This window comes from Onychomys torridus, chromosome 18 (assembly GCF_903995425.1).
Source record: "Onychomys torridus chromosome 18, mOncTor1.1, whole genome shotgun sequence".
In the NCBI taxonomy this organism is placed as follows: domain Eukaryota; kingdom Metazoa; phylum Chordata; class Mammalia; order Rodentia; family Cricetidae; genus Onychomys; species Onychomys torridus.
In genome coordinates, this window is record NC_050460.1 from 42,088,118 (window position 1) to 42,109,980 (window position 21,863).

General features: G+C 48.8%; 1 protein-coding gene across 5 annotated transcripts in view; it reads left to right on the forward strand.

Moving 5' to 3' along the window:
- Positions 1 to 21,719, forward strand: part of Micu1 (mitochondrial calcium uptake 1) — a 160,942-nt gene extending 139,223 nt beyond the window's left edge. For all 5 annotated transcript variants that reach the window (XM_036167618.1, XM_036167617.1, XM_036167619.1 and 2 more), the window contains 3 exons: positions 1,019 to 1,127; positions 19,445 to 19,534; positions 20,771 to 21,719. In XM_036167618.1, the coding sequence (XP_036023511.1) occupies positions 1,019 to 1,127; positions 19,445 to 19,534; positions 20,771 to 20,928 (357 nt within the window). In that variant the 3' untranslated portion in view covers positions 20,929 to 21,719. The remainder of the gene's footprint in view (positions 1 to 1,018; positions 1,128 to 19,444; positions 19,535 to 20,770) is intronic.
- The last annotated feature ends 144 nt before the right edge of the window (positions 21,720 to 21,863 follow it).

The following is a 21,863-nucleotide window of genomic DNA, read 5'->3' on the forward strand; positions in this document are numbered from 1 at the left end:
CTCACTTCCGCCTTCATTGTGGTCACAGTGTGATTTGTGAGGAGCGGGGGGGGGGGGGGGGGGGGGGGGGGGGAGGAAGGGGGGGGACAGGCCACTCTTCTCCTGGGAAGGAGCTCCAGGCGGCCCCGATGCAAATAACTGCTTTGTTCGAGTCGGCATAGACCAGCTTCTGGAAAGAATTTCTTCATCCCCAGAATGGCATCGAGGTCATTTCACCTGGAGCTTTTTTTTTTTTTTGAGCTGAGGATCGAACCCAGGGCCTTGAGCTAAATCCCCAACCCCCACCTGGAGCTTTTTAAACAGAGATCATGATCGGTGATGGGGTTTCGCTAAGTACTGACACCTATCGCTTGTATGTCCCCGACTTTAGTGATTCTCTTATTACCTTAAGCCTAAAAGGCCTGTGAGTGGACTGTTCAGTGGAAGTCCTGACTCGGCTCTTACTTCTTAAGATGTGCAGCAGGTGAAGTAGCCACAACCCGCTGAGGAAATATAACAGTGTTCCCAGCTGGAAAGCCAGTGAAGCATTTTCATCAAGGATGCCCAGCTGTCACCACAAGCAGCTTCATGTCAGAGTCTACATGGGAGGGGGAGTTGGTTAGCCAGCTTGCTGTCCTTAGGGTAATACTCTAAAGCAGTAGTTCTCAACCTGTGGGTGGTGACCTCTTTGGGAGAGCTGAAGGACCGACCCTTTCACAGGGGTCACGTATCAGATAACCCGCATATCAGATATTTACATTACGATTCATAACAGTAGCAAAATTCCAGTTGTGAAATGGCAATGAGTAATTTTAGGGTTGGGGTCAGCACAACATGAGGAGCTGTAGGAAAGGGCCGCAGCCAGCAGCATTTGGAAGGTTGAGAACCGCTGCTCTAGAGTTTTGCCCTGCGGTGCACACAGTTGCTGTCCCTTGACTGATTGGTTCAGCATCTGGAAGGTAGGAGAGTGTTTCCTGCCGGTTTCTCTGGCTTTGCTCTCCCCAGGCTCTGCCTCACCTTGCTGCCACTCCACTTCCAGGGCCTGACTTTCCAGGAGGTAGAGAACTTCTTCACTTTCCTGAAGAATATCAATGACGTGGACACTGCATTGAGCTTTTACCACATGGCTGGAGCATCTCTTGATAAAGGTAATAAAACCCGGGAAGTTTCTTTCCTGAAGCTAGAAGCATTAATGAATGCCTTGCCTTGAAATGTCGGGTTTTCTTGACATTGTCCTTTGGTTGGTTGGTTTGTTTTGTTTTGTTTTGTTTTTTTGTTTTTTGAGACAGGGTTTCTCTGTGTAGCCATGACTGTCCTGGATCTCGCTTTGTAGACCAGGCTGGCCTTAAACTCAGAGATCCACCTGCCTCTGCCTCTTGAGTGCTGGGATTAAAGGCGTGTGCCACTACTGCCCAGTGGTTGATTCTCTTGTATTGGTCTTAAATGAGCTTTGCACTTCACCCAGTGGCACCCTGCTCTGCACAGACAGGACAGACGGGCACTGTGACTAGTCTGGAAACAGGCATGAGGAAAGGCGGTGCTTCAGAACCTCTCTCCTCTGAGGCAGAGCCAGGGCATGTGTAAAAAGAAGCTGAAATCTTGGCAGTTGGTCTTTGATGAAGGAGTGGTCTGCTTAGTGTCCTTGCTTTCAATTATTTTTAGAAATAAGAAGAGCCAGGTGTAGTGGCACACGCCTTTAATCCCAGCACTCAAGAGGCAGAGGCAGGTGGATCTCTGAGTTGATAGCCAACCTGGTCTACAGATTGAATTCCAGGATAGCCAGAAATACACAGAGAAACCCTGTCTCAAAAATAAATAAATAAATTAAATAAATTAATAATAATAATAATAATAATCAATAATCATAATAAAGAAATGAGACAAAAAAAGTCTTTGAAATTTACCCATGTATTTACCATTTTGGGTGCTTTTCATCTATTCTTGAATATCCAGATACTCATCCAGGCTCAGGATTCTTTTGTCACTGTTTGAAGTGTGATAAACTCTCTTCACTTTGGGGCTGTTGGAAAATGTGCTCCTGGAGGCTTTGTGCATTCTCTCACACTGGGATTCATCCCCTCACGGCTGTGATGATGCATCCTCTCACGCTGTCCAAAGCACCAACTGCGGTTTTAGACACAGTCTTCCTTGTCAGCACGTGTCAGTAGATTCTGTCATATTTGTTATGTGACATCACAGCTCTAGCTTACATGTGGAATCTGAGAACTATCCAAACTCATAGAAATGCAGGACAGTGTCACCTGCTACAGGGTCCAGGAGTGGGGTAAATGGGGAGGTTGGTCAGAGGATCCAAAGTTTGGGTTGTGCAGGATGCATTCATCCTAGGGAGCTGATTGCTGCATGGCGAATGCAGTTACCAATGCTGCATCACATGCTTGGATTGCTAAGAGAGATGCTAAATGCTGATGACACACGTGTGCGCGTGCACAGATGCACACAGTTGTAACTATGTTAAGAAGTAGAAATGTTGATTTGGAAGGTTAGCACGCACACCTCTACTCAATACTTAGAAGACTGAGGCAGGAGGTCATGAACTTACCACCAGTCTGAGCTATATATAGCAAGGCCCTGTAAAAAAGGAGAAAAATAAAGAGACACCAGCTGGGCTAATTGTTGTGATACTTCACAGTGTATTATGTATCTGCACATCATGGTGAACCCCTTTCCTATAGAATCCTTTGTCAGCTGTATGTCAGTAAAGCTAGAAAAACAAATCAATTGACTCAACTTCTTACATCCAGAATTCCCTTCACTTTTTCCCTTTCCAATCTGGATGCCTTTTATTTTAACCTATCCATACAGTTGTGGGTTTTTTTTTTTGTTTTTTTGTTTTTAATAGCATTTGTTTGCCTGAAATAATGCCTCCTCTCATCTTTGTAGACTCTTTTTGGGGAAACATGATATGGATGTCATGGGGAGGTATTGCCAAGTCCTTCTTCCAGAATAGCTTTGACTGTGTCACCGTCCCACAAGGCAGGATTAGATAGCATGTGCAAATCCAAAAACATAAGACTGAAAGTCAGAAGTTACAAAAATAGAATTAATAAGTGCCTCTGGGTTTTCTTTCCTCCTCAGCTAAAGCCAACAGAACCACTTAGAGGAAACGGTATGGGATGAATCACTATCTGTGTTAAAATTATAGGGTGTACACAATAAAATGATTCAGGGTCGTGGTAACGAAGAGAAATGCACCCTTGTAATTAAAAAGGTGGTAGAGGAGTTTCTTTCAAATGACTTTGGGCCACTTCCTGAGTAAGATGGCGGGCCTCCGTGTGCTCACACGCTTACATCTGGAGGCAGGGTACGAACTGCACAACCATGCCTGACCCACAGAAGTACATTTAGGTTTGAGGCCCGTGGTGCTGTGTCATTTACTTGGACGTCTTGGTTTATTTTCTGTGTTTTACATCGGCTCCCCTGAGTGTCTCTTGATAGATATCAAGGGCGTAGGGCCTAACTTCATGCCAAGTAACAGAAAGAACCACATGCATTTGTCTCCCGGGACTGATACAAAAATTGCCACAAACTTGATTTAAAGCGGCAGAAATTTGTTCTCTTGCAGTTGAGTTTTAAAGTCATGGTGCATGAAATTAAGATGTTGACAGGGCCGCGCTCCCTCCAAGGGCTCTAGAGGAACATCCTTCCCTGCCTCTTCAGCATCTGGTGCTATAGATGCTCCTTGGCCCGTGGGCGCATAGCTCCCATCCCTGTCCTATCTCTATGTGGCCTTCCCCTCTGTATCCCTGAGTGTCTTCACCTGCTCGGTCTTATGAGGTCTCAGAGCCCAGCTAGTAATCCAGGATAACGTTATCTCAAAAAGCCTCAATTCTAACTGCAAAGACCATGCCCATCCTCAGCTAGCTCCAGCACCTGGGTCACGCCACCCTATTTTCATTTTTTCCAGACAGGGTTTCTCTGTGTAGCCCTGGCTGTCCTGGATCTTGCTCTGTAGACCAGGCTGGCCTCGAACTCACAGAGATCCGCCTTGGTTCTGTCTCCCCAGTGCTGAGATTAAAGGTGTGCGCCACTGCCGCCTAGCTGGCTCCTTCTGTTTTTAAAGTAAGGATTAAGATACCTAACTCACAGGGTGTCATAAGGAAGAATCCACACAGAACACTGTCACCTTGTGTGTGCACTTACTAAAGGGCCTCTCCCAAAGTTGATAACATGGACACAGTGTGATGCCGCTCATGTGTCTGTTCAGGCAGCAGCACAGGTACCGTGCTAGGCATGGGTTCTGCCCTCTAGAAGCTCTCAGGAGTGGGGGCAAGATGAGGGTACAGGAGTTCTAGTTAGTGTGGCAAGTGCTAGTGAGCCGTGAGATGCGGAGACTGAAGAGTGGGACCTGACACATGCTGTGGGTGTGGAAGGAGAGGGCCAAAGCAGGCCGGCTCCCTGTCCAGCCTCTTCTCACTTTCAGTTGCTCTCAGGCTCAGCTGTCTTCGTCTCTTCCAGAAGCTGGCATCATTCCAAGGCCCTGGCACCGTTTCTTCCTTGGCTGGTTTAGAGCTCACAAACTGAAACAGAACCGAGCAGTCCCCCTAAGCAGCGTTGTGATCGATATGGTAATGCGTCCTCCCTAGGTTTGCGGAGAAAAGTGCTCCATAGTCTAAATAAGTTTGGAAAATGCCAGCGTGGCACAGAATTCCCCCCCCCCAAAGCTCTGTTCTTGCTGGCTTTTAATATGCTAATGTCCGTTCCTAATCCCCAGAGGAGGGATGCAGTTGCCAGACTTGATTGCTCCAGAATCCCTTTAGTGCCTTAGAGAGTAATGCTCCTCTGAACAGTTCAAGAGGTCCAGACAGGCAGGCAGCAAGTACAGATGGGGCATGCGCCATCAAAGAACATAGCCCGTTCGTAATATTGGAAGTTTCATTGGTGGGGTTTTTTTGTTTCTTTTTTTCTTTTTTCTTTTTTTCTTTTTTTGGTTTGTGTGGGCCATGTGGTAACAACTCAGATGATAAGAATGAAGTGTGTGCCTGGTGAGTTCTGACCACCTGATGATACAGTCTCCAGGAAAGACTGGATTTCCAGCTCTGTTGCCCATTCATACACAGAAAATCAAATGCATTGCCTCTGACTGGCTGTCTGAATTATGTAAGTAATCTGCTGAGGAAGGTAATGGGAAATTGAACACAACCCCTTCCCCAGTGCCTTCCCGTGATGAAATAGTTCAATTCGAGCTGGAGCTCAAGAATGAGCTATGGCCTCTAAATCTCAAAGCTTGTCTGTTTCTGCCAGGAGAGTAGAAGATGTAGGTACAGGGGCCCTGGTGGAAGGCACCTCAGGATATTAGATTTGGTAATTGTGTGGGTCCGGTGTGTCCCTCGTGGACTCCGAACTGTAATACGTGAGAATAATCACAAATAATGTCTGCTGCCTTTATTACTCAGACTCTAGCACAGAGCTACTTAGATTGAAGATTCTCATTTAAAACAGTTATCCTTAATAACTTTTTTTTCAGCTTTCTGTTTTGGGACAGGGTCTCACCACATAACCCTGGCTGGCCTAGAACTCAGTGCAGACCAGGTTGGCCTGGAACTCACAGAGATCCACCTGCCACTGCCTCCCGAGTGCTGGGATTGAAGGTGTGCGCCACCACCGCCCCAACCAAGCTTTTCTCCATCACTCTGTAGGAAAAGAGATTAAATATTCAGTCTGTGGCATAACTCAGGCCCGATGCCCTTGGCAGCCCCCAGGTGACCTTTGAAGCCCCATTCTCGTCACCAAATGAGTCCAGTTTCTTTTGTCTCTGAAGTGACTTGGATCACAAGGATAGCCTCTGAGAAGCCCTGTGGCTTCAGATTCTCTGACTTTAATCTTTAGAGCAAACGCCTCAATCTTTTGCCATTTAGATCCCTCCTGACTTGATGGGGAGTCAGAAATCACTGGTGGAGTAGACAGTTTCTAGCTCACAGCCAGCCCTCACATTCCGAACAGACATACGGGACAGACACGCTGGTGCCTCTCCTGACGCCTTAGCATTCTGTTGTGTCATCCTTCCACGGCCTCTGACGCCGCTGCCCATCAGGAACTCCAAGAGCAGCCGCCACCTCATAGCTTCCACGACAGCCGTAATATTGGGGGGCTTCGTATACCTTCTCTCTCTAATCCTTAAAACCTAGACTGGAGATGGGCTTATCCCCATTGGATGGGTACAGGAACAGAAAAGGAAGTGTCTTGCTCACGGCTGCCCAGCTGGTAGAGTCAGGACTTAAATTGATATCTCCTCAACCCAAGTCTCTGTATTTTCCTTACCACCATCTGGCCTCTCTGTATATTTCAAAATTGAGTTGAAGTCTGAGACGCTTTGCTGATGCACACAGTCCAGAATACCGTTCAGGTGTACCGTTTGGAGCTGTGCTTCCTGGTAGCCTCTAGAAGACAAGCTCTCTGCTACTTCTCCCCAGTTGCCTCGGCAGAGCAAACATATCAGAGGCAATGGTAAAAACTAGGTCTTATTCTCTAATCCAGACCAGCCTCATATTCATGGCAGACCTTGTGCCCCGGCCTTCCAAATAAGTGAGCCACCTTGTGTAAGGGATTAAACTAAAGTGCCGGGCAGTGGTGGCACATGCCTTTAATCCCAGCACCAGGGAGGCAGAGCCAAGTGGATCTCTGTGAATCCAAGACCAGTCTAGTCTACAGAACGAGTCCAAGGACAGGCACCAAAACTACACAGAGAAACCCTGTCTCAAAAAAAACAAAAACAAAACAAAACAAAAAAGAATTAAACTAAAGTAATAAACCTGCTGTGGCCTTTTGGAAGTGACATCCTTCTCCCAGGGCTGTTGACATTACTTACTCCCTGTAGTCATCCTGTTCAGGAGCTGGCTTTCCTACTCAGACATTGTCTGGCATCTTTAGCACTCACCTCACAGTGGAGGAGTCCTGGAGTGGTCTAATCTAACTTCATATCATGGAGGAATACCGTAGTCCACACATCTGTGTTCCTCGTCTTTCTAACCTTCTCACTTCTCACACGGGAGAGTTGGTAAATGATAGCCAAAAGCATATACATGCTAAACTGACGCTGTCAGCATGCAATACAGGATCCAGTGCAGGACACAGGAGCAGCACTTCTTTTAGTCCAAAGTCTCACATAGCCCAGGCTGACCCCAAACACATTAAATAGCTAAGAATGACCTTGTGCTTCTGACCTTCCCTGGACCTGCCAAGCGCTGGGGGTACAGGTGTGTGCCCCCACACCAAGTTTTATGTGGTGCTGGGATAGAACTCAGGTTTCTCTGCATGCTAGGCAAGTGCTCCATCAACTGTGCCATATCCCCTGTCCACAGGCAGAGTCCCCAGTCTCCTGTGATCTGAGTGCTGGTCACCACCTCTGCTCACTGGGGTGCCAGTGACTTGTTGCGTTTGTGGGTGCTGCTTTGATATCCAACGTGCTGAAAGATAACTATGCAAGAAATCACGCTAAGCACAAATTCTGCTTTCCTGCTCAACCCTGAGGTTGAGTTCTTGTTCCTCGTTAGTAGAGATGGGGACTTAGCTCAGTAATTAGAGTTTCACCCGTCTCTGGGTCTGGTCTGCATCATTGTTGGGAATAGGGGACCTTCAAGTAATGCTGAAACCTTGGGTGTCTGGTTCTAGAGTGTAATGTCTTTGTAATATCTGGTTGTAGATATTACAAGCTTGTTCTAGGACTCTGGTGAATGGAAAGAGACATGGGCATGCTAGGCTCATGGTAACTTCATCCGGTCCCTGTGCTTGTCTTCACACTTACCAAAGGGCCAGTGACCAGAAACAACCGGCCCTGCTGTGACAGCTCCATTAACATATTAGTCTTCAAAGAAATGACAGGGATGTAATTTACTGAGACACCACTAAACCCTGGGTTTGGTCCTGAACAGCACAAAAATGAAAATAATGTTTAAAAATCTTCACAGAACATCTTAGGAGCAGTTGTAGCCTGCTTTTGTTCTTTGAGGAGAGAGATCTATAGTTACTTTGTTTTGTTTTTTGAGACAGGGTTTCTCTGTAATGGCTGTGGCTGTCCTGGATCTCTCCCTGTAGACCAGGCTGGCCTCGAACTCACAGAGATCTGCCTGCCTCTGCCTCCCAAATGCTGGCATTAAAGGTGTGTGCCACCACCTCTGACTATAATTACTTTCTTAATGTATTTTTGTTTGTTTGTTTGTTTGTTTGTTTGTATGAGTGCCTTGCTTGCATGTATGTCTGTGCACCACCTGCATTCAGTGCCCTTGGAGGCCAGAAGAAGGGAGTATCTGATCCTCTAGAACTGGCATTACAGATGATTGTGAGCTACCGTGTGGGTGCTGGGAAGCAAACCCAGCTACTCTAGAAGAGCAGTGAGTGCCCGTAACCACTGGGCCATCTCTCCAGGCCGCCATAGTTAACTTTTTACATTCTTACTAACTTAGATGCTCTACATTCTTAATTATTAGGAACTGAAGCTTTTTCTCAGCTTCATCATTATCTAAACACGAACCATGTTTTCTGCCTCTTTATGTCCTGCTCAAGGCCTAGACAATTCCTCGCACACACTAGATGTTCAGTTACAACAGATGTAACAAATGAGAGGGTTTATTCTCAACGTGGGCAGACCCTGGAAGAGATGGTAGAATGTTCTAAGATATATCCCTGCTGGCCCTGCTGTGACAGAGCGCTCTGACAGAAGCAGCTGGAAGGAAGGGTTATTTCAACTCACAGTCTAAAGGTGCGGTTCATCATGGCAGGGCGTCCAGGTGACAGCATCATAAAATAGCTGTTCCACTTCTGTCCGCCGTTAGGGAGGAGAGAGCAGAGTCCTGAATGTGGTGTGGGGAAATGGGCTACTTTTTCTTTGCTCTGACAACCTCCCTGACAGAAGCAACTCCAAGAAAGAGGAGCGCGTGTATCCAGACACTTATCCCTGTCCAGCCCTGGTGGCACCGTCCTGCAATCACTTTTAAAAAAGAGTCGCTCAGAAGGTTAATATTAAACTGTTTGGTCTGTGGCTCAGGCTTATTGCTAGCTAGCTATTACATCTTAAATTAACCCATGTCTATTCATCTGTGCATTGCCACATGGCCATTGCATTACCGGTCATCTTGCTCCTTGGGTGGCTGGATGGCATCTGCCCTGACTCTGCCCTTCTCCTCTCTGTATGTCTCTCTTGGATTTCCCGTCTAGCTGAGACCTGTCTTGCCATAGGCCAGAGCAGCTTGTTTATTAACCAATGGTAGCAGCCCATGTTCACAGCACACAGAAAGACCATCCCACAGGAGGCACATTGTGGATGTCCTTTTGTTTGTAACTCACAGTTTGAGAGTAAGCAGTCCAGCACCATGTGGGCAGGGAGGCTCTAGCTGTGGCAGTGGAGAGGCCACATCGCGTCCACAGTCAGGAAACAGGTGGAAATTAACAGTGGTGCTCAACTGGCTTTCTCCTTTTTGACTTTTTATTCTGTCCCCGCCTGTTGGATAGTGCCTCCACATTCAGAATAGGTCTTCCATCCTCTGCTAAACCTCTCTAGAAACTTCTTACAGACTCACCCAGAGTTGCGTTTGCTAGGCGAGTGTAAATCCAATGAGAATTACAGTGAAGACTAGCCATCACGTCATAGCCCAGAGTTATATCCAAATCCATGTGAAAACGGACTCATTTATAATTATCAGATACATTTGAAGTCAGAGAAAAGCTGTTGGATCCCCAGAAGAAAACATGGCAGCTTTTATTTCCTTGTTAGAAAATTTAAAACTTAATTAGACCTTGGCTAGTGACTCTTCCAAATCTCATTTGTGCAGCTTAGTGCTGTAGTTGCGTAGAGGTATAAAGCACACCTAAGGATTGAGGGCAGCTATATATAAAGTGGGATCTGAGGAGCCTGGGACGGTCCCAGTTGTAAATATACCATTCCCACAGGCCAGCTCTGCCTGCCTCCTCCTGCTGAGTAATAAAGGAGGGGCCGTTCTGCAGCTGAGAGACAACACATTAGAAGCCAGAGACCGAGATAGGCTACAGCCTTTTGGAGTCTCTGCTCAGATCTTCTTTGTGTTGTTTTGGTTTGGTTTAGATTGATTTTTTTTTTTTTTGAGACAGGGTTTCTCTGTAGTTTTGGTGCCTTTCCTGGAACTCACTCTGTAGACCAGACTGGCCTTGAACTCGCCTGCCTCTGCCTCCCAAGTGCTGGGATTAAAGGTGTGTGCCTCTGCGCTTCTAACCACGCACCCTCGGACAGCATTCCCTTCCTCTACTGTTGCTGGGGTAGATTCCCACAGAGGGGTCATGAGACTGGCTAAGCCATCACCATTGCCATGTCAAGTAACCTACCTGCAGGAGTGGTGTATCGTAGTCAGAGGCCTGCCCGCACTAAACAAGATGGGACTGTTTGGGCCCCCGCAGCATTCTGTGAGACACATCAGCCAGTAATTCCATAAATCTCTGCTTTTAGCTTTATTCTTTTCTTAAGACTTTTGAAAAATTATGTGGGGGTGGGCGGGCAACATTCATAGATGTGAGCAAGAGCCCACAGAGGTCAGCAGAGGGCATCGGACCCCTTAGAACTGAACCCGGGTCCTCTGGAAGAGCAGTGCACACTCCTAACTGCCGAGTCATCTCTGCAGCCCCCAGTTTTTTCTGTGAAGGCTTCTAAAGACCTGGACGTTGTAACTGACTGAGGCTATTTCATCATTTAAAACAAGAAAAAGAAGACAACATGGAAGTCATAAAGTTTTATTACTGGAAGGGAGTTTAGGAATAGTTCTGTTTAAACTCCCACTTTACTGCTCTTGACCTACGATAAAATCATTAACTATGGAGGAAAATGACTTGCCCAAATCCCAGCTGATGTGGTATAAAACAGAGCAGAAACTGAGGTTGGTTCGGAACCTCACGGAAGTGTTCCCATTAGTGCATGGTACCCAGAAGCACCTGGAATGTTGGAGAAGAGCTGCCAGTGGAGCTGCCAGTGGAGAGGTGGTTCAGCAGTTAAGAGCACCGGCTCCTGTGCCAGAGGACCTGGATTCCCAGCACAACCATGTATAACTCCCAGTCCAGGGGATCTGACGCCCTCTTCTGGCCTCCTTAGGCACCAGGCAAGCACATGGTGTAAGCATATGCAGGCAAAACACTCATACACATATAATAATAATAATAATAATAATAATAATAATAATAATAATAATAATGTGGTTTCAATTTTTTAAAAAAAGAAAAGAGGCTCAACACTTACGTGACAACAGAAAGAGAAGAAAATTCAAAGCAAGGATCTCCCAGACAGCCTAGGCAGACCATGGAGGTAGGAATGTCACAGACATGCATAGGGAAAGGATTATGCACTTCAAAGAGCTTCCACTGATGTATTCTTGCAGCGCATGGAAGGCAGCCCCTGCTCTCCAGTTCATCTTTGCATCTTGTAAAAACATTGTTATGTGAGGAGGAGTGCTGGCCAGGATTCCATTCATCTAAGGCAAAGCCATCAATTCTTAAAGTAAAATTATTCACAGTGTAGACAAGGAAGCCCAAATCCGAAATAAATGTTTGCTTTATGAGGCATTTCCCATACAAAGACCTGGTTAATTTTCCAAATTTAAAGTCACTTAGCACTCTAAAGATTGATTCCGCCTTAACCACATCACTGGGCATGTATGATGGTTTTGTGAAATGATATAAGCTCCCTGGAGAGGAGGGATGCCTTAGGGATTTGTGACTGCTGATAGGAGAGGGGGCTGGGGGGAGGTGAACTGCCAACATCAAGAAGATGAGGACAGGGGGCTGGAGAGATGGCTCAGCGGTTAAGAGCACCGACTGCTCTGCTCTTCCAGAGGTCCTGAGTTCAATTCCCAGCAACCACATGGTGGTTCACAACCATCTGTAATGAGATCTGGCGCCCTCTTCTGTATACATAATAAATAAATCTTTAAAAAAAAAAAAAAAAGTAAGAAGATGTGGACAAAGTCAGCCAGCATTACCTCCCACTGAGGAGCAGACCAGTAGAGAATGGGGACAAGAAGTAAGGGCCAACAATATGGCTCAGCTGCTAAGCCTGACGACATACGTGAATCCAGTCCCCAGGACCCACATGTGGTGGAAAGAGAGAAGAATTCCCACAAGTTGCCCTTCAACACACATGTGCACGTGCACGCACACACACAAAGATTAGACCCTATCACACTGCTTCTTGGTGACTTCAAGGTTTACTATCTTTAGCAGCCTGGGAAGGTAAGCAGAGTCTCTCAGACCGTTTCAACCCCCTGAAGATTACTGTATCTGCACCCCAGTTCAGCCTTCAGAGTTAGATGTCAGTGTAGCAAGAGTGACAGACCATCCAGGATGAGATTTTATAAAGAAGGAGCCTTCTGCAGATTGAGGATAAATCAAGGAGGAACATGCTCAGCCCATCACAGCTGTCTGCCCATCAAATGCTCGCTCTACAGCTGGTACAGGGTGCTGTTGGCATTCTGGGGTGAATTTCTTCTCAGTCAGGGTGCTCCATGAACAAGCACAGCACTGTTTGCTGTGTTGCCGTTTCATGAAAAAGAGGAAAGAGGAAGGATAAGTCTTTTCTGTGCATATGTCTGAGAAGCGGGTGCTACTGGCTGTCTCTCCACAGTGAGGACACTAAGTCCTAGGTACTGCACACAGCTGAGAGCAAGACTCTGACTTTACACCATTTGAATGTATTACCTAACCAGAAATCATTTTCTTTCTTCTTCTTTTTTTTTTTTTTTGCCAGAGCTGAGGACCGAACCCAGGGCCTTGCGCTTGCTAGGCAAGTGCTCTACCACTGAGCTAAATCCCCAGCCCCCAGAAATCATTTTCTAACCAGGCAGGGTGGCTCATAAAGCTGAAGCAGGAGGATGCAGGAATTTGAGGTTAGGCTGTCAAGACCCTGTCTCGGTGTGTGTTGGGGATTTGGGGAGTATGCTGGCCTTGAGACAAGACCTGGCTTGATAGGTTTCCTTACGAGGAGCGCTTGATGGAGCTAATGAGATCCCTCCCAGTATGTGGTTGTCCTGTCCCCCCCCCTCGCCCTGCCCCCACCATATGTGCCAGATCTTGAGTTGGGCCTTGGCATCCTTCCTGCTTTCTTCATTCACACTAGCGTCTCCACCGCACCCTACGTCACTCGATATCCCATGTGCACAAATTGAAAGCAGTCTGCCTTGGCGCTCATTTCAAGTTCACATACAAAATACACCTCCTCCCAGATACACAATGCGTCATTGTGATTGGTGTGAGTGTGCACACAACATAGTTCTCCATCTTAAAAGTGCGTGTGCTGTCCTCTTCTAAATGGGGACTCTCCTCTAGTCTGTCTGTCCCCTAGTGATGGGATTTTCAGTGACGCTAAACACAATACTGGACAACGCCGCATAACTTAGCTAGGCTGAACCGGTTTGAGCAAGGTGCCCACTGAGGCAGCCATCTGAGATGACGGCACCTGAGGTTCAGAAAAGCCGAACTGAACTGCACGTACTGTTAGTTAAGGGCAGGACCAACTGTGTGGCTTCTGACAGGCAGCCTGGTCACACAGAGGTGCCAGCAGCCTGCACTTTAGCACCATGTGGAGCGAGGACTTGGCCTCTTACTGCTGAAATGCCACATTGCTCTCTTCGCCTTTATTGTTAGCCCTCCTAACCTGTCCTTTCCCCCCCCCCCCCCCCCCCCCCCAAATTGTATTGAAAAGTGTGTATTACAGCTGCCAGAGTGTCCTGGAAGAAGTTACAAAGGAAAGGACCCTCCCTGTGCAGAAGCGAGCCTTCCCAGGGCTGGAGCAGCACCCCTCCCCCACTTGACGTTGGCAACCACAAGCCAGCTTTTCATTTCGTCCCCTGTGGTCCAGTAGGGCATGACTGATCACGTGACAGAGCAGCTCAGGAAACCTGCGGGGGGGGGGGGGGGGGGGGACAAGCAGCCTGTCCGGCCACCTTTGTGACTTGGACTTCTCATGAGGTTGTTGGTTCACCCCCTTTTCAGTTGTCCTTCACTGTCAACAGGCGTCCCAAGGGCATGGTTAGTGACCCTCACTGCAGAGAACAGACGAGGTCTAGCCGAAAGACCCTCTCCTCCCAGCCCTGGCTAACGCTCATCCCTGACAAAAGGCACTGAGGAAGAGGACTTGGCTTTTCTGTTTTCTGGACTCTGTCCCTTTCGGGTGACAGAGCTGGGAAGGAGCTGGTGCCGTCCGGGTAGGAGGTCAAATGTGCACGGGGAAGGAGCGGTGGGATGCTGTAGACCAGCGGCCACGAGCTCTGTGACACTGGAAAGTCAGGTTGGTCCCCTGGCCTCTCCTCACCTCTGCAGCCTCTTCTGGTTCCGTGTGGACCTGTGAGTTTCATCACTCCAGAGCTCTCCTGAGAGGCCATTGTGTGGTTAATTGTATGTAACCTAGTTTCTGACACATTGTTGTAGCACACGGCTTAATGTGGGATTATCCCATTGTGGACCACACCAGGAACAGCTCAGGTTCTTCCTGGGGTTGTCGAAACAAATGGTACCAGATGATGATGATGATGATGATGATGATGATTCCTCCTCCTCCTCCTTTCTTCTCCTTCTTCTCCTTCCTCCTCCTTCCTTTTCTTCTTCTTCTTCCTCTTCTTTTTTTTTTTTTTTTTTTTTTTTTTTTTTTTTTTTGAGACAGGGGTTCTCTATGTAGTTCTGGCTGTCCTAGAACTCGATCTGTAGACCAAGCTGGCCTCAAACTCACAGAGATCCTCCTGCCTCTACTTCCCGAGTGCTGGGATGGTGGTGGTAGCAGATTTTGAGTGTCAGAATTCTACTGATTCTCCCCCATCCCAATCTTAAGTGGACATAGGCCCCTGGGAAGATTATTAGAAGCGTCATAGGTGATCCTTGGAAACCGAAGCTGTCTCTTTCTTCTGGGGCCTTCATTTCTTATAGGCAGATGAGAAACTGGGATCCCAACACCTCGGCATTATTCCATTGGGGGGGTGCTGTTTCCTCTGTTCTTAGGCCAAAATAACCAGCACAGAAGACTTCTGTGACCTCAAAAGATTCAGGGGCCAGGCATAGTGGCATAGGCCTTTAATCCCAGCACTCAGGAGGCACAGGCAGAAAGACACCTGTGAATTTGGGCCAGCCTGGACTACAAAGCAGGTTTCAGGCTATCTGGGGCTGACAGTGAAACTCCATTTGGAAAAATAAAAATCAAAAGGTGTAGGGATTTCTCCAGCAGTGCACACGCAGGGAGTTCTACCTGGGCACCCAGCATATTCTTCCATTTCATTTAGATGTGTCTACCTACTAATGTCAGATCATACTGGTTGAAGCCTCCCTCTTCAGAGACTGACCCCAGGCCTTCAGACGCTAGTCACAGCCTTACCTATGTTTCTGCCCAGTCAGCTCCTAACGTGGCAGGACTCAGTTGACTTGTGAGAGTGACTCAAAGGACTTGGGCAAGCACTGAGGCTCCAGAGGCATGGGGAGAGATCGGGGAGGAGCACAGGGCTTCTGCACCTTCCCATCATCCTCCAGGAACCTCCATGTGCCAGCAGACTAGAAGCTCTCTAAACTCTCTACTCTGGGGCTCTTAGGGGGCTTCGGTACACAGGCATGATCGATTAGCCTTTGGGGACCAACTCAGTGGGTTAGAGGACGTAGCTAGAAAATCCCAACAAGACTTGGTCTCTCCTGTGACCAGAGTCCATCTTGAACCCACCTATGTGCTCTTGGCATCAGTCAGCTCATGAACACACAAAACGATAGACCAGTTTGGCAACTGCAAGGATATTAGGACTTCTGTCAAAAAAACTTGCAAGACTGTAGCGGTTACCTGTCTGATCTGTCGGACAAAAAAAAAATGTTGAAAGGAACTTGAGGGGCTGGAGAGATGGCCAGTGGGTAGTAACACCTGCTGTGCAGCCCCGGGGACCTGTATTATAATGTGGCTGGGCATGGCCAAGCATACATCTGCAACCATAGAACTATGGGGGCCAGAGGCTGGAGAGATGGCCAGTGGGTAGTAACACCTGCTGTGCAGCCCCGGGGACCTGTATTATAATGTGGCTGGGCATGGCCAAGCATACATCTGCAACCATAGAACTATGGGGGCCAGAGGCTGGAGAGATGGCCGGTGGGTAATAACACCTGCTGTGCAGGCCCGGGGACCTGTATTATAATGTGGCTGGGCATGGCCAAGCATACATCTGCAACCATAGAACTATGGGGGCCAGAGGCTGGAGAGATGGCTGCGCTTTGCTGGCCACCAGCCTGGCTCGAGGTAGAGTGAGAGACCTTGCCTCTAGAGAGTAAGGAGTAATAGAGTGGAACATCGGACATCATAACTTCACCCTCTGCCCTCCAGGCATGGACCACAGTCATACACATACATGAAGATACATGAAGTGAAAGCAGGAGAGGGAAGACATTTAAGGGAGGGAGGGTTCACTTTGGCTCAGCTTGAAGGTCTGGTCTGTCATGGCAGGGAAGGCATGGCGGCAGGAGCTTGGGGCAGCATTGGCTCCACCGTCAGGAAGCAGAGGATGAACGTTCATGCTCAGTTCACTTTCTCCTTCTTATTCAGTCCAGGACCCCAGCCCAGGGAATTCTACTGACCACATTTGGGGTGGGCCTTTTCATCTCAACCTGGTAACATCCTCACAGACATGCACAGGGGTTTGTTTTCATGGTGGTTCTAAGTACCAGCAGGTTGCCAGTGGAAATTAGCCATCACAAGAGACCAAGTATGTGTTTCAGAATCGCAGTACCGACAACAGGTCGGCACAGCAAAGTTAAGGTCCGGGGGTGTGGGGGTAGGAAGTTCTTTTCACTGTGGCTTAATTAGCGTGACTCAGAGGTTGAAAACGTGTGAATGAGCCTACTCTCTACAGCAGCTGACAAGCACTTGATGTCATCTGCTGTCATCCCATTTGTCCCAAGAGTTCCCAACTTGACAGCTCACAGCTAGTTGGTTTGTTCTGTCCTGTTCTGATTCATCCCCTGGGGGCCTCTCCAAGGATCTTGTGCTGTGAAAAGGGCACCCCAGCAAGACTGTTCCCATCCCCAAGAGTCACAGTGACTTAGCCCTGGTAGTATGCAAACCACTAGCGCCCCCTCCAGGTGGGATGGGGCATAATCTATAACTGCCCTGTGAGGGCTGGCACTTGTCATGAAAGGTTCTGGCTGCAGCTCCCCAGAGTCCCTGTTCTACAAGCACTTAATACCAGCCTAATGAGCTGCTCGCTGGAAATTGTCAAGAGCTCTCACTGACATCCTGAGATACTGCTTACTGGTTTATTGGAGCAGAGTGCTGTCTGCATGGGAGAAAGAGGAGTCTTGGAACAGCAAGATTGGCAAGGCATTCTACCCTGAGGAACGGAAGACTTAGGAGCGCAGCAGGAAGGCAGTTGTCAGAGCAGTTAAAACTCGAGATTAATGTGAACTGCAGAAAATGGTATGGCCAGCAGAAGGCACACTGTAGCATACATGAGGTTCTCAGGCCCTTCGCAGGACTCCTGTGGCCATGGAGGGAGGTTCAGTGGGTAGCAGCGTTTGAGGACACCCACCCTCATCCTGTTCTCCCTGAGTGATATCCCAAAGTCATCTGAGTTTCCTTAGGCGAGCTCCCCATCACGAAGTGTAAAACGCAGCTCCACTGGTAGTTCCTAGTCTCCTTCGAATTGCCTTTGGCCTCCTCCTCCTTCTTTCTCCTCCTTGGTGGCAGCCTCTGATTTGAGTAGGAGAAAAGTTAACCCTAAGCTGTCAAGCGGCTCTGTCTGGGTGGAGCCACACACAGAGCCGGGTCTCGTGACACCTAGCGTAGTTCTGTCACGCTGTGGATTCCGTGTCTGCTGACCTTGGCGGCAGTGTGCTGAATATATATGGAGATGACAGATGCCAGATGAGGAAGCAAACTGGCAAGAGGAGCTGATGTTAAAGATTGAAGTAGCAGAGGCACCCTGATGCCTTTGCTGATCCATAGTGCTTCTGCAGAGTCTAAGCCAATGGTTGCTCAAGTCAGTCCATAAATGGAACTCAGTCCTTCTCTTTTTTCTTTTCTTTTCTTTTTTATTTATTTTATGCATATGGATGTTTTGCCTGCAAGTATGTATGTGCACCTTGTATGTGCCTGGTGCCCAAGGAAAGAAGAGGGCTTCAGATCTCCTGGGACTAGAGTTTCGGATGCTTGTGAACCACCATGTGGGTGCTGGGAATCAAACCTGGGTCGTCTACAAGAGCAGTGAGTGCTCTTAACCGCCGACCGTCTCTCCAGCCCCTTTTCCTTCCTGCAGGTTTTACTTCGCTTTGGGGTTGATCTGTAGGCACTAACATAATTTGTAGCCATAGGTAAGACAGACGCGAGGATGAACGAGAGGAAAGACGGCGGAGATCGCCTACTTCTTCCTAGCTTGTCTCTCATGGAAAACCAATTCGGCATGACTGCTAGTATTTCGTAGTAAATGTCAGGGAAGGAAAACAGCAAGAGAAGAGAGCTTCTCTACTGAGGCCAAAAAAGTGAAAATAAATAAAGTGTGTGCTGGTCTAGTGAGACGGAGTTTCCTGCTTCTCCAGGGGTATAGCTGAAAGAAGTGTACAGCTCAAACTGTCTTTTTGGGTCGCTCAGTTAGCCTTGAACTCTTGTGTCTCCTGCCTCAGCTCCTGAGTGCTGGGATTATGTGCCCTCACGCTCTGCTCAGTATCAGGTCTTTCCTTTAGTTCATGCCTTTTAACATGTGGCAGCAGTACAAAAGAACAGACCCTGAAGGCCAGGCGGTGGTGGCGCACGCCTGTAATCCCAGCACTCGGGAGGCAGAGGCAGGTGGATCTCTGTGAGTTTGAAGCCAGCCTGGTCTACAGAGTGAATTCTAGGACAGGCACAAAGCTACACAGAGAAACCATGTCTTGAAAAAGCAAAAGAACAAAAAATTCAATCCTCCTTTTTCTTTCTTTCTTTCTTTCTTTTTTTTTTTTTGGTTTTGGTTTTTGTTTTTTAAGACAGGGTTTCTCTGTAGCTTTGGAGGCTGTCCTGGAACTCACTTTGTAGACCAGGCTGGCCTCAAACTCACAAAGATCCTCCTGCCTCTGCCTCCTGAGTGCTGGGATTAAAGGCGTGTGCCACCACCGCCCGGCTTTTTTTTTTTTTTTTTTTTTTTTAATTTTTCATTGCTGGACAGTGAGACTTAAACCCAGGCCTGGTACATGCTGCCCAAGTGCTCCATCTCTGGGCACACGCAGCCCATTCGGACAGTTTGAGACTGTCTCAGTGCCCCGACATGGCCTTGAACTTGGGTTTGGGTTTTGGCACAGGCTCTCACGGTGTGTAGCCCTGCTGCCCTTTTGAGGGCTTGAACCTCCTTCCTCACTAGCTGAAATTACAGCTGTGCACCCCCACAGCTGACCTCATTTTCTCAACTATGACCCAAATACAGTTGCAGAGTTCTGGGTGGTGGAGCCCCCACCTGGAGAAAGGCAAAAACGGAGGCATCTGTGCAGCCCTAACCGGCCATCTTTCTCCTCTCAGTGACCATGCAGCAAGTGGCCAGGACAGTGGCGAAGGTGGAGCTCTCAGACCATGTGTGTGACGTGGTGTTTGCGCTCTTCGACTGTGATGGTGAGTGGGGTCCCGTGAAGGGTAGAGGGTGGGACCCCGCCAGGGGCCCTTGGCACTGTGAGCTCGAAAGATGCCACCCTGGACCCCAGTTTGTGTTTTCTACTTCTGTGGGTTTGGTGTGGGGTTTTGTTCTTGTTGTTTTGTTGAGATGGGGTGTCACTGTGTGACCCTGGCTGGCCTGGGACTCACTCTGTAGCCCAGGCTGGTCTCAAACTCAGTGATCCGCCTGCCTCTGCCTCCCTCCCAAGTGCTGGCGTTAAAGGAGAGCACCACTACACCCAGGACATTCTCCATTTCCTCCAGTTCCATCTTGCCTGTGGCTTAAACGTGACCACAGGGCTCTCAAAATGACAACAGGAGCCACATTCGTAAGATGGCTTGAAGCCGTGTTTTCCCAAATTGCAATCCTGATGATCCCCAAAGAAACGTAATTTTCCCTGGAAAATAAACAAAAATATTAGACACACACATTCACAATTTGTGGCAAGTAGATGAGGGCACACGTGTTTCAGTGTCTCCAGAAACAAGATGGCATGCGTAGTGGATGCCAGGGCTTGTGCTGAAAACAGAGAAAGGGGGGGCTGGGCTCAGCAGGGAAGCATGCTGGCTGCTCTTGCAGAGGGCCAGGGTTCAGTTCCCAGCACCCACAGAGCAGCTCACAGTCACCTGACCACCTCGGGCACCCCGGCATGCACGTGGTGCGCGTCCATGCAGGCAGATACTCATGCACATAGAATTAAAAATTAAAGGAATGGATAGAGTCTGATACAGCTTGGGGAGGCTGTATAAACCCAGACCAGTAAAGGTCCCAGGGCCAAGGCTAAGGAAGGGTAGGATGGACAGGTAAAGGGCAGCAGGGACACCTTCCAGAGGAGTCCACATACCCTGCTGCTCCAAGTTCTCCGGCAACCACCCTGCTCCCCTGCACCACAGCACCCTGTTTGCCCATGCTAACAGTTACTTCACCATTGATGTCACATGTCTCTCCCGCCACCTGGGAGTGTGGTCCAGGGACCAACACACAGAGCTGAGCTGTTCTCGTGCCGCACCCGCCTTCTGCTCTGGTCTCAGTGGGCTGCGGTTGGCAACACCAAGGGAGAACAGAGCAGTTCACCCTAAGCCAAGAGAGTTGAACTTGGCAGAGTGTGTGCCAGGCCGCAGAACCCACAGGGTGTGAGGGGTGGCGTTTTCCCCCGGAGTTCCTACTAACCACCTCTGTTTCTCCTCACCCTCCAGGCAATGGGGAGCTGAGCAATAAGGAGTTTGTTTCCATCATGAAACAGCGGCTGATGAGAGGTCTGGAGAAGCCCAAGGACATGGGCTTCACCCGTCTCATGCAGGCTATGTGGAAATGTGCACAAGAAACCGCATGGGACTTTGCTCTGCCCAAATAGTACCCCACTTCTACACCCTAGCACCCCAGATCCCCTGGAGTGGCCCTTCATGCTGCTGCTGCTGCTTCTGGGAGTAGTACCCCCCCCCCATCTTTCTGGGAGTGACCTCTGGGCTAGACGGGCTTCCCTCTCCGCCCTTCCCGGGACCAGTGTTCTGCTAGGTTCCAAGTCTGCAGTCAGATCAAAGGTTCTAAAAAACAACATGGCCAAGTCTTAAAAGTGGAGACCTTAGCTCCTTTAACAAGTGCCCTGTTGGTAAGGAATGCAGGGAGCCCTCCCGACACCTGGCAGACTGGGAAGCACCCCCCCGACCCCCACTCCCCGCGTCCCCCTCCAGGATTTATATTAAGAACATCCCCTACTCTCTCTCCTCCTGCAGTTTCTAAGCTGCAAGTTTGGAAATACTCTGGCAGGCAAGAGGAAGTCTGTGATGAATGATAATGAAGGCGACCCGGGCACCCTGAGCTGGCAGCAGGCCTGTCGGAGGATCGGGGCAGACACAAGCAGCTCCAGGAAGGCCTGTGCTCCCAGCAGAATTCCAGATTCAAAGGGGCTGCCTCACAGTCCTCCAGGCTGCCTCACGGTCCTCCCGGCTCCCTCATGGTCCTCCGGGCTCCCTGTGACGCCTCCTCTGGGACTCTGCTTCCCTAGCAGCAATGGCTGAGTTCCTGTTAGGGTCTCCTCCCGTCTCTGTGGGCCTACGGAGCCCAGAGCCCGCTCAGAGCCCGTTTGCCCTCTGCCTAAAACACTCATAAAATATCACTTTAATTATAACAGTTTGCAGTAAATATCCCGAGAGCGCTTGTGTCCTTTCTTCTAGGCCTTTCCTCTGGGCCCTTGGTCTTGTCCCCACCAGAGGCCACAGCTTCCTCATCACAAGCAACTTGAGACGGGGGACAAAAAGGGAGGGTGCTCCAACATTAAGTGGGAGTAAT